General features: G+C 25.4%; 1 protein-coding gene across 1 annotated transcript; it reads right to left on the minus strand.

Annotated features, from left to right (window-relative positions):
- Positions 1 to 2184: 2184 nt before the first annotated feature.
- LOC145835163 (uncharacterized) lies at positions 2185 to 7357 on the minus strand. The gene is made up of 5 exons (XM_082942716.1): positions 7306 to 7357; positions 6170 to 6246; positions 3454 to 3599; positions 2748 to 2880; positions 2185 to 2293 (listed from the first exon to the last, which is right to left on the minus strand). Exons 1-5 carry the CDS (start codon positions 7355 to 7357, stop codon positions 2210 to 2212), a joined length of 492 nt encoding a protein of 163 aa, XP_082798842.1. The 3' UTR covers positions 2185 to 2209.
- Between the last annotated feature and the right edge of the window lie 6279 nt (positions 7358 to 13636).

Here is a 13636-nt window from a genome sequence, read left to right on the forward strand (position 1 = left end):
TTATTGAACAGACTTTAAATTAATAAAATAGAGATAAATACATTAGAAGTTTACTTAAAATTTATATTTTAAACTCTTTTAAATACTTTGAAACATAAAAAGTTAAACATTTTTCTGTTTAATTTTATTTATTTGTTATATAATGAGTATAAATTGAAAAAAAATAAAAATATGTTGTATAACTAGTTGCATAGTTTTGTGAAATTATAATTATGTTTTTCACGTTTAAACAAAATAAACAAATAAATTGTATGCTTAATAAATATTAAAGGTCAGCATCAAAATATTCTAAGCTATGAAATATATTACTTTAAACCAATAAAATATTAGTCGATGTATTTAAAACAAAATGTGTTTAATAATTGCAAATCAAATAAAACTTACCAAGCAATTAGTTTACTACATGTAAAGTATTTGTTTACAAATATTATCGCAAAAAACAAGCAATTATTACAAAACAAATATTTAGTCATTATGCAATGATAACGTGATTTAAACAATTAGTTTTCAAAAATGTTTATAATGTTTGCAACAACTTTACAATACTTGTTTTCAATTTTAGAAAATATGGGAATAAAAGTTTAGTAATATTTAACATCATTGCATTAAATTTTATCTCATGTTTTTCATCCTTCGTATTAGTCAAAAAGATGCCTTAAGTATTGTCTCATCGTATTTTATTTAATATTAAAATTGTAGCGGAGATAAACATGTATCTTAAATAATTTTAATGTTATTCTTACCAATAGTTATTAATTAATAAGTCAGTTAATAAATAAAAAACTTATGACCGAGTTGTTTGCAATCTTTTACGGTACTTATTAAATTTTAAACCAACAAATAACTGTAAAGAATACTTTACAAAAGATAAAACAGTTTTTAATCCAAAGCGTAAAAGTTGTATTTTTTAGCGTCGTAAGTTTACCTTAACAATGAGTAATAAGGAATTATTGGAAGTTGTTGTAACTACAACTTTTTTTTACTATATAAAATAATATTATAAAAAAATTTGGTATTACTGTAAGTTTGAGGTTATTTAATGAGTGAATGTTTGGAACAGCAAGTATTTTTTTAAAATAAATATTCAATAATTTTATTTTGTATAAGCTTTCACAACAATTGAAAATGAAACAAAAATCTTGAGATGCTAATAACAAGGTTGAAGTCCTTTGTCTTGGACAAGACGCTAAAAGTGATTTTGATGACTTAAAGCTTTTTTTCGTGTACCAGATTCTTGAAACAAGTATTTTAGCTTTTTTTTTGTTCAATAAAAAATAGTAAGTACTTGAAAGTAAAGTAAAGCATTAATGTTTTTTCACTCTAACACATTTTTGCTAACTTTTGCATTTAAAAATAGAACTATAAAACATAAATTTTAATGAAGTAATTTAATTTCTTATGAATCTATTTTAAAAGCAGGTGCTATTTATTTAAAGCTTTAAGGTCTATCAATTCTGATGAAAAGGAAACAACTAAGTTTAGACATAAAATTATTTGCTGACTCAAAGCCTAACACGAATTTATTATGTAATTAAATTCCTAAAATACATTTTTGAAACCGTGTTTAGATTCATTATTTCTCTAAAATATAGTAAACCAAGTATGTTTTTAAGTAGGGTAAACTTGAGTTTTTGATAACTTTTTGCGTGCTAAAAGTACTCCTTTTGAATTCTTAAAATAATCTGATTATTTTGTTGTAAAATAGTCAATTAGGTTAAAACTTTTAAAATAAAATCATGATACTTAACGTCATTTAAAGTCGTTTATTCAAAATTACAAGTTTTGGAGTAAACCTTTTGATTAAATATTTATAAATCAAAAGGTAATTAATATATCTAAAATTTTTTTAATTTATAAAACTACTAAAATAATATTCTTTATTACTCTAAGTTACCTTAATTTTTAAATTAAAATATATAACAAACTGTTTTGAAAAAGATATTTTCTTTATTAAACATTTAAAATACATTACTTAAACTTTGTCACTGAACATGACATTTTAAATAAATTTTTTTACCATGTAAAATATGTAAAAGTAGTCAAGAAATATTCATAATTTATTTATCGATAGCAAAATATGTAGATCTCTTATTTACATTTTAACATTTAAACATAATTTATTTTTTTTTGTTTTTGTACATAAAAAAAAATCAAACAACAATAAAAACAGCGAATCATAAAACTAAATTTTACGTCACAATTCTTTCTTTTATGACGTCATAGATTCGAACATCTTTTCGAAGTTGCCACTATTCAGTTTGCAGCACGCAGATCTACCGTGGTTGAGGTGAATCTTTAAAGAAAATTGATGTTTACTTAATTATATTTTTTTAAAGTATTAATTGACGTGACGAAGGTTTAATATTTGTTTAGTTAAATAATAACAAACATAAGTGTTTCAATTGTTTATAAAATTTAATACGCTGCTTTTAGACTAAGTAAAACTTTTAAAAAACCATGTTTTGTTATGTTAACTTATCTGTTTAGACCAATGAGCAAAACATTGTTTATGATATAGTAACACAAGTTACAACAGAAACATTCACAGAAGTATTCACGTTGTAATTAAATTCATAACTTGTAAACAGAAAAGTTGCAAAATTTATACCAAAGGTTATAAAATTTCAGACAAAAAAAGTTGATAAATTTAGATCAAATTTAAATTCTTTTCACCCTGATTTCTCTCCCTCTTGAAAACATACGGTTTTCAGGTCAAAATAGAAAACAAGGAATATATTTTATCTCACCTTCACTCCCCTCCAAACGATTCCGTTTTCGTCATCTCTCTTCAGATTGAGGTTGAGGTGCGAGTTCAGTTTGAAGTCGACTTCGTGGATGGCGTCCCCTTTCAATACGAACTTTCCAATGTTTCCTTCGTCACTGTAAATAAAATAAATAAGTTCTAATATACATATATATATATATATATATATATGTATATATAGTAAAGTTATTATTCAAACTTAAACACCTTCTACAGAGCCCACTTGAAGGGTTTTTAAATAGTTTATTAGAAAATTACGACTTTAAAATACTAGTACATATGTTTTATAAAGCTAAACGCTTTAATCATCAAGTAGTTAAATTTAAAATAACAAGCACTTTACTAAACAGAGATACAAAAGTTATACATAAAAACAAAAAACAGTATGATGTGATATTGTGCTGTACAAAAGTTCGGTATTAAAATTGGTCTTTCCATCTAACTAATCAAACAACTAATAATTCACAAATACCACAGTTAAGTGACAATAAAATACTTCAAGTTTATTGTATTTTAAGAGGAGCTTTTTCATATGTCGATAAGACAATATGAATTCACTCCTCTTATTTAAACAACCTTCCTTTTTTAACGCATACACAACGTCCGTTGATTATTTTAAGCACAGTCTACAAACATAAGTTTGTTAGCTTGTATTATCAAGTCTTTTACATTATGACGTCACAACTCACACTGTTTTGTCGCCAACGTTGTGATGGGGTCCCATATTGCGGCAACGTAAACCTCTGGGGGCATTGCTGTGTACGTGCACCCCAAAAGGTCCGGTCAGACCCCCTGTGACTTGAACGTGCATTCTACCGTAAATCTGACCGTCGTCCTGTGAAAAAAAAATAAAAAAATATATACATATATATATATATATATAAAATAAGGTTAATGTTTAAACGTAAACACTTTCAACTGAGCCCACTTGAAGGGCTTTTAAATAATTTATTCAAATGGCGATTTTAAAAATTCTGGAACATATGTTTCACAAAGCTTTAATTTTTTATAAAGCTTTAATCATCAGCCAGTTAAATTCAAAATACAAAGCACTGTACTAAACAAAGATACAAAAGTTATGCAAAAAAACAAAAAACAGTATGACGTAATATTGTACATTACAAATATTCAGTACAAAAATCGATCTACCTTCTAACTAATTAAACAACTAAAATTAACGAAAACAACAGTTAATTGACTATAAAATGCTTCAAAATTTGTTGTGTTTTAAAAAAAGCTTTTTTATATGTATACAAGACGATATAAATTCGCTTCGCTTATTTAAACAACCTTCCTTTTTTAACGCATACATAACGGCTGTTGATTCTTTTAAGCACAGCCTACAAACAGGGTTGTTACCATCTGCTATTGGCTGTGCTCTTTTTATCACCTCCCAAGTTAATTTAAAATCAATGTTTTTGCGCTTAAGGCCGCAAACATACTTCGAAAGCTCAGTTTCATTTTCGTATACACCACCTTTAAAGGATTTTTTATGGTTGGCATACCGAAATCTGAATTGAGTGGAGCATAGGCCGATGTAGAACTTCTTTTCAAGGTCAGAGTTAACTGTTGCCTTGTAAATAATGTTCTCTGACCGGCAATTGCCCCCCTTCAAATTGTATTTACAGCCACCGGCGCAATTACACTGATTTTTGATTGAATTACTTTTGTTTAAAATCCTTTGATTATGTGACTTGATTAATCTCTCCAAATTCGCCATACATGAATAACTGATTCGCATATGCGAATTCGTTACATAACCAAATTCGAATACATAACCAAATTCGCCATACATGAATAACTGATTCGCATATGCGAATCAGTTATTCATGTATAGCGAATTTGGAGAGATTAATCAAGTCACATAATCAAAGGATTTTAAACAAAAGTAATTCAATCAAAAATCAGTGTAATTGCGCCGGTGGCTGTAAATACAATTTGAAGGGGGGCAATTGCCGGTCAGAGAACATTATTTACAAGGCAACAGTTAACTCTGACCTTGAAAAGAAGTTCTATATCGGCCTATGCTCCACTCAATTCAGATTTCGGTATGCCAACCATAAAAAATCCTTTAAAGGTGGTGTATACGAAAATGAAACTGAGCTTTCGAAGTATGTTTGCGGCCTTAAGCGCAAAAACATTGATTTTAAATTAACTTGGGAGGTGATAAAAAGAGCACAGCCAATAGCAGATGGTAACAACCCTGTTTGTAGGCTGTGCTTAAAAGAATCAACAGCCGTTATGTATGCGTTAAAAAAGGAAGGTTGTTTAAATAAGCGAAGCGAATTTATATCGTCTTGTAGACATATAAAAAAGCTTTTTTTAAAACACAACAAATTTTGAAGCATTTTATAGTCAATTAACTGTTGTTTTCGTTAATTTTAGTTGTTTAATTAGTTAGAAGGTAGATCGATTTTTGTACTGAATATTTGTAATGTACAATATTACGTCATACTGTTTTTTGTTTTTTTGCATAACTTTTGTATCTTTGTTTAGTACAGTGCTTTGTATTTTGAATTTAACTGGCTGATGATCAAAGCTTTATGAAAAATTAAAGCTTTGTGAAACATATGTTCCAGAATTTTTAAAATCGCCATTTGAATAAATTATATATATATATATATATATATATATATATAGAATTAAGTTATTTAACTTAATAAATTAAATGTTTCACACTGAGCCCACCTTAAGGGCTTTGTTAATAAAAAGGTTTATTCAAAGATGCAAAACTCGAAGAACTCAAGTTTCGTGATTACTCACTCATCAGCTTCAAAACAAGTTTAAAACAAAGCACAAAACAAAATCACTAATGAAGGTAAAAAATTTTTCGCATAAATAGATTATGACGTAATTTTGAAACTATCAAAAGTTACTCACTGAAGTTATATGAATTTTCGCTAGTTTATTGTCTGTTGGTAGATTAGTTTTTCCACAAGCCGTTTTGCACGATTTTTGATAGTTTCAAAATTACGTCATAATCTATTTATGCAAAAAATTTTTTACCTTCATCAGTGATTTTGTTTTGTGCTTTATTTTAAACTTGTTTTGAAACTGATGAGTGAGTAATCACGAAACTTGAGTTCTTCGAGTTTTGCATCTTTGAATAAACCTTTTTATATATATATATATATATATAGTTAAATAGTAGTTGTTTTCAAAAAGAAACACTCATGTTTTTCAATGTTGCCATGTGTACTTAAGTATGTCTAATTTTATGCTAAAATTTTTGTTTAACTATTCAATTAATAAACATAAACTACACTAAAATTCACAAGATTTAAATTTACAAGGTTTTTAAACCTTGTTAAAACTAATATTTTTATGAAAAACAGCTAGTTATTTTTTATATAGAATCTATTAACTTCTTTCACAGACATTTAATTAACTATTGACTAAACTAACATCTTCTTTCAAACACATGTGTCCCTTAGCATCCTTATCTCCATGGAAACTACAGTGAGCATATCTGGCAGATTCGCCTAAAAATGTATGTGGTAAAAAAAATACTTCTTTAAAAAGTGTTTAACTGTTTATTTCCACAATAACGCTGTAGTATACTTTGTTTAAAAATTTGTATAACTATGGTTCATAAATTATTTCAAGTTTTAATCAATCAATATCACATTACCATGCATCTATCTATAAAATAGCAAGTTTGGTTTAATCAATCAAACTTAATGTTTATCTAAAAACAGTTTTGTTTGTATACAGTAGTAGAATAAATAGTATCGAACTTATCTACTTAACAATATTAACTCATTTTGTTAAAATGCAGTGTACACTTTAAAAACTTTAAGGCCGCACAATTTGATTTTATCTGTTCTTTATAAACTTTCACCAGGTAAACAGTGTTACTATCTAATGATTTGTTAATGCTTAAAATGATGTGTAGTAATTTTTTAAAGAAGACTTAATAAAGATAGTCAATAAATTACATATTATAAAAACTAAATACATCTCAGAAAGAAAATAAAATATTTCTGTTCGGGCACATACTTCCTATATTAAAACACTCGTATTAAATTATAATTTACAAAAAGTTAACTCATTTATGTGCAACATTTTAGTATGTAAACACGTGTTTTGGACTTTAGCTTTGTTTGTGTAAAAATTACAAAACGTTGATTTATTGTAGTAGTAGTATAAAAGTTGTGCAAGATTTAAAGTAGTTAAAAGAATTATCTGTGCTATTTAGCTACATGAAAATTGAATCAAAAACTTTGAAATCGATTTTAAAAGTTTAAAGAGCATTGTTTAGTTTTTATGATTAATCCAAAAAAAATGTTAGAATGTGTAAATAAATTAGTGCTAAACTATTTTATAAAGAAGTTTTGATAAAGTTCACAGTCATGAAGTTATAAAAATGTCAACAAAAATTTCTTATATTTTGTTGTTGAATTAAAATACGTTTACTTTTTTGCTAAATTTAGTTTGTCAAAATAAAGTCGTACGAATAAAAAATAAAAAACACATTAGTCAAAAAACTAAATGCAAAATTTTACTTCATATGAAAAACTTAAATTACTGGAAAAACTAACCGATTTTTGCCAAACCAAAGGCAATAACCAAGAAAATTCCAAGTTTCAACATTTTTATCAATAACTTTCCTAAAATAAAATAAAAACATAATTATATCGAAAAACATAACAGAAAACTTATTAAGTTTGTTAAAAAATTTTATTTTCAAATAAACTAAAAAGCTGGTTAAGGTTTTATCTGTTTTTAAAAAACAACGTAAAGTATTTGCTACAGATAGTTTTTAATATTGTATATAAATTGTGTTTGGAAATGTTTGTGTTAACTACTTTAAATTTGTAGCATTAAATTTCACCACTTGTCTTAACTTTTTTTTTGTAAGCAAATGTAAATTCTACTTAGCTATCAATGTCATAAAAAACATCACAGTCATATCTTAAAAAAACATAGCACTACTAACAGCTGGTTTTTTAATTACTGAATTAAAACTTTGTAGAGCTCCCTTATATGTACCTAACAGCATTGCAGCAAACAAACATTGATTGCAACAGTCACATGTTTTTTTTTTCAGACTTGTAGCGCAATAATTTTGCATCGTACTTGTTCAAGTCTCGCGCGACAAATACAAACTCAGGAGGCAAAAAAATGTAACAATTGCACAACGGTTTGATCAGTCACACTAAGCAAATACTTAATGATAAACACTAATTGACCAATAACAACTAAATGCTTACTGTAACTGCATTGCAGTGAAGTGTTGCAAGTTGCTTGACGTAATGATGCTTAAAGTAAAAGTTGAGTTTTGTGTGCAAACTGCCTACCAGTATTTACTATTTACGAACATAAAAAAATTAACACAAAAAATATAAACTACATATGTATCGAAAAGTATTGGATGTAGCGTAAAATATAAAAACAAAGCTTTTTAAATATCCTTACTAACGTCATGTAGAAAGTTTTTTAAATCAAATTTATTTTAAAGTATTAAACTTCAATTATCATTCATTGTTGTATAGCGTTTCTTATATTGTTTAACTTTCATCATGGTAGCAATCATATTTTGAGTTTAAAGCAATTGAATCCAGTTTTCAAAATAATATAGAGTTCAAGTATATGTGAATTTAAATAAATACATATAAAACTCACTTTTTTCTAACATGATTAATCACTATTGCAAGTAGTAGCCAATAATAAAAGCTAGTTGAAAAAGAAAACATCTTATAGTTTCATTATTTAACTATAAACTGTTTAAACTAAAATTTAAATAATTATTAAGCAATAAACATTTGTTCATCGTGCAAGTAATTAAAAATTTACAAGTTGTTATTACAAATGTAGTAGATTCGATTAAAAGTGTTTTTTACTTTGCTAATCGAAATTTGCATTTTATTTAAAACCAGTAGCTTAAGTTTGTACAAAAACTATTATAAAAAATAAATGTTTTGGTTAAGAAAACTTAAGTTTTAATTCATCGGTTAATTTGATTTTAAGATTTAGACGTTAAATTTCACATTTTTTTTTATAACAAAGTTAACCTAAAATCACAACTACTACGTAACATGACATATTTGGTTAACAAGAGGAAAGTACTTCAATAAATTACAAAAACTTAAATTAATTTTACGATCTATTTTTGGTTGCAAAGCTTTTAACAAAAAGTTTATTTAAAAACTTTACATACAAATTTTCACCAAGTTTATTGTTGTCTAAATACAAATTTTTAAACACACAAATGTATACTCATTTCGTTCATGATGGTTCGTGTAGTGTTTGTTTTAAAGCACAATTTTCTAATTACAAATGGTGAAACCGTATGGCTTGATTTATTTAAGTAACATACTTTATTTTGTTGTAGGTTTGAAACATCTTATAAAAATGTACAAGTTACTTATTTTACTTTTTGTAAATAATTTTACAAACTTAAAGCTAATACTGTATTTAACAGTTTGCTTTTGTGAGCCAAAGTTTTTTTTTAATGATATAAAAATATTCTTAAAAATATATGAGCGTAACAAACTATAGTTTAAAATTAATCAGGTTCTTTAAATTTTTTAGCTTTTATTTTTTAGATTTTTCCACAGTAACTTCTCATATAAGTGCCCCTATTAAAACGTTAAAACAGTTTTATAGTATTATTGCAAAAATCTTTAAAGTTTGAATTTATTAGTTTGTAAGTAATAATATCTTGTTCAACAATTTATAAAAGCAAAAACAAACAAAAAGCTTTATAGTTAAAATGAAGCAACATTATTGATGATATCAACAAATACAAATATCAACAAATAAAATTAATGTTTTAGAGTTGAAAAATGTAATTGTTAAAAGTTTTAGCTTTTGATCAATCTTTAAATTTTAACAAACGTTAGGGCTCACTCGAAATTGAGTTTTTTAATTTTTTATAGTCGTACAAGAAAATGAGCTGGTTTTTCTTCTAAGTTATTCGAAGTTGTGAGGATAAAAGTAAAAAAAAAGTGGGTTAAACCGAAAAAGTTAATTCATTTTAACAGTTGTTGTAGAAAATTTATTTATTAAGACTAAAAGAACAGCATAAATTTTATTTAACAAGCTGTAGAAAACGAATCTTAGTAAGCGAATCGGCATGCTTCCGTAATTTATTAAGTTTAGTAGAAATCTATGGTATAGTTTATTAAAATAAATATTAGGTTCTAAACTTTGAGCGTTTAGCAACGTTTAAAAAATAGTTATTTAGTAACAAAATAATTAGACGTAGTCTTAACAAAATATAAATATTTAGTTTAATAATTATAAAAAGCTAAATAATGTTTGTAAACTTTTAATTTGTTCTGATATATATGTACCTTTGTTAAGAAAAAATTAATAAATATTTCTTCAAAAATACTAACTGTTTTAAAACTTTTTAACGACAAATATTATCACTTATGGATGCTTAATACAAAAGCTTAATTATCTAATACACGATTTATAAAACTTTTAGTTTATAATATATCGTTTTATATTTGAAAACATTATTAAATAACATATTTTATAAGGTTTTCTTTTTTTCAGTTAGTTACGCATCAAAATATATTTTAATTAGCTTTTAAAAGCTTCGTAAATTTTGTTTTAAATTTTTTCATAACTTTACTTTGGTTTTAACAAGTCGACAGAGTTACCGACTTGAAATATTTTATCTGGTAATTAAATAACAAAGTTAAACACACTAAAATACACAACATTTTGTCTTTTACAATTTACTTTAATAAGTATTACATTTTTTCATCGTTTAACACGCTTTCAATTTCACAATTTTTTTACAGTAGCTTGAACGCTGGTTGTTATTTTATAAATATATAAATAAATCTATTTGTTTGAAGTGAATCATTTGTATTTATTACTCGGTTGATAAAAATTTTTTGTATGGTATGTTTAAATATATTTAATCTGTAAAAATTTTGCAGTTTATGACTTCTTAAAACAGTTTATTGATTTATATATTATCATTTGTTAAACTACATTCAGTGTTTTATTAAAAGAATTGAATATTTTAAAGTCAATTAGTCATTGCTTTTATTTAAACAATATCAACTAACATTAATGTAAAAACATCAGTGCTAATAGCAACGAACACTTATCTATAAAAATTTGTTTTTTTTTGTCGATACTAATACTATCACAAATTAAAAATTATAAAAAAGAAACTGCAAATCATGGTGATCAAAAGGTGATTTAATGTTTAAACTTTTTGATAAGTTAAGCTTATTAAATAGTTATTTGTTTTCATATATTAGTCTTATTACTAAGAAAGACCTGACATTAAATAGTTTTTAATTAAAATTTCGTAAATGTTCAGTATACAGAAAGAGTTCGATCTGAAAAAGTTGAGTGATCGCCTTGATTTTATAAATATGTTTTTGTTAAATAAACTAGATCATTTAATTTTAGAATACTTTATTTGATATATTAGTGCTCAAGTATCCAAAACGTAATCATAGAGAACTCTTTCCATGAAATATGTTTAAAGTTCAGTACATAGTTAAAACATAAATAAAGCTTAGTCAGTTATAAACAACATTATATCGTCTTCCTAATAATATATTTTTGAAAAAGTTTTCTCCAGAAACAAGTTATAAATACCAAACAAGATGCTTTAATTGATCTACAAATTTTCAACTTATTGAAGCATAATTGTACTGTATCAATTGTACTAGTGCTGTGATGAAGATCTAGGCGATTCTATTTTAAAGGGACATAAATACGTAGTAATTTTAAGTGAGCGAGAGCTTCTCGGCATGATTAAGCAGCTAGCAGTCATTCCTGATTAAGTTGTTGTCCAACGATCAGACTTTCTTAGTACAAGACAAGTTTTGACTGAAACAAATAGAAAACAAATTTATTGTCAACAAATTATCTAAAATTAAAAATTAATCAACTTTGAACAACAACTCTACCCTCTGGCTAAAACCAATTCTGGGTATTTCACTTGAATTTTCATCAACATAAAAGCTACTTCTTACCAGATAAGAATAACAATAAAAAGAATAGTTCTAAGAAAATGTTTTTTTTTTATTCTTAAAAAGTTTGTTTTCCTAATTTTTGCCTAATAAATACAAAAACACTAACCAAATAAAAAATTAGACTGAGGTTATAGAAAAAAGCTATCCTGAGTTAGCCTGAGTTTAAAAATAATATTCAAAATATTCTAGAGATATCCAAAGTACTTTGAGTGTTTGGCAATTATGTACATTATAAATCTTCCTATAAAGCTATAAACTGTGTTTATAAAAACAATTATAAAATCTTAAAAATAAATTTAACTAAATAAAAAAGCTCTCAAATACCAAATAAAGGAAACTAGAGTTTGTTTGTATTACTTCTAAATAAAACAAAAATTAAATACATTATTTTCTACCAGATATCAATGGCAAAAAAATGCGACTTTATCAAGTAAAACAAAAATAGTAAACTGAAGCTAACAATGTTAATTATCTATAATGTTATTAAAAAACTTGTTCATACATGAAAATCTTAAAAAAAATTAAAACATTAATTATTCGAATTTTCAAGTTTGTCAGTTAATATACGGTGAAATTAGTATTAATTTAAAAACGAATTGAATTTAAATGTCGTAATAAATCAAAAAACAAAAACAAATAGTTTGATTTAAGAACTTAAAAAAAAAGCTTGAATTAAATTTTACCTAGTAACTTATCTAAGTTAAATTAAAAACTCTCTAAAATTGAAATTTAAGCTAAGTATCAACAAAATACTAAAAAAACTAAAAGTCACTGTAAATCTAAAAATCAAGTTTGTATTAAGTAAATGAAACAGTCAAGACTTAAAGGGATCAATGGGTTGTCTAAAAATGTTTCTAAAATTTTATATAAATTGAGTTAAGAACTTTCTAAAAAAATTAATTCAAATAAAGCGTTAACAAAGCTCAATGCAAAACTCAAAAAACTATTTTGTACTTTTATTATATTCTTATTAAAGTTTTATCTGCTTTTCAGTTTATTAATTAAAATTTGTTTCTGTATCTGCATAAGCTCATTAATTCAGTTCTTTTGTTGATGCAAGTTATATCAGATTCAAGTATTAATAAAGCGGGAACGGGTCTAAATTTTACGATGAAAAAATTGCAAAAGGTTACTAAATTGCACGAGAACAAAATTGCACGAATGCACAAAATTCAACGGAGCCAAATTTGCACAAAGCCAAGTTTGCACGAATTACATTTTTCAACGGGAGTAAAAAAACACAAAAAAAAACAGACAAAAATTTAAAAGATAATTTAATAAATAAAAAAAAAGATACTGACCAACGGTATAGGTTAGGGGTAACAGTGATAGTGAAAATAAAAAAATTACTAATAAAAAAAAAATTAATTAAAAAAAATCAAAATATTAAAAAAAAGCTACCGACCGAGGATAAGGGTTAGGGGTAACTTTGATTTTAAAAAGAAAAGGTAAATAAAAATAAAATAAAAAACTGTAAAAGAAAAATTTAAAAAGTTTAAGAAAAAATGTTAAATAAAAAAACTTATTAACTGAGGGTAATGGTTAGGGGTAACAAAAATAAAGAAAAATAAAAAATAAAAATAAGAAAATAAACAAAATTAACAAAAAAAAATAAAAAAAATAGTTCGTGCAAAAGTGTCTCCTGGCAAAAGTGTCTTCGTGAATTTGTATCCCCTCGTGCAAAAGTATATACGTGCAATTTTGTGCTCTCGTGCAATTTTGTCCCATCGTGCAATTTTAACAGCTACCCCAATATAGCATCTTTAGAGCACAACCTGTATATTATTGTTTCTAGTTTAGGTGTTTTTTCCTTTTTAGTATTTTCCTAGTTAATTTTTCAGTAGGTTGGAATTAACATCTAAGAAATAAATCTTCCACAAAAGATTTCTATAATTATATTCATGCCTATGTATTAAGT

The sequence above is a fragment of the Thalia democratica genome, chromosome 4, assembly GCF_965202585.1.
Source record: "Thalia democratica chromosome 4, ktThaDemo2.hap1.1, whole genome shotgun sequence".
NCBI lineage: Eukaryota > Metazoa > Chordata > Thaliacea > Salpida > Salpidae > Thalia > Thalia democratica.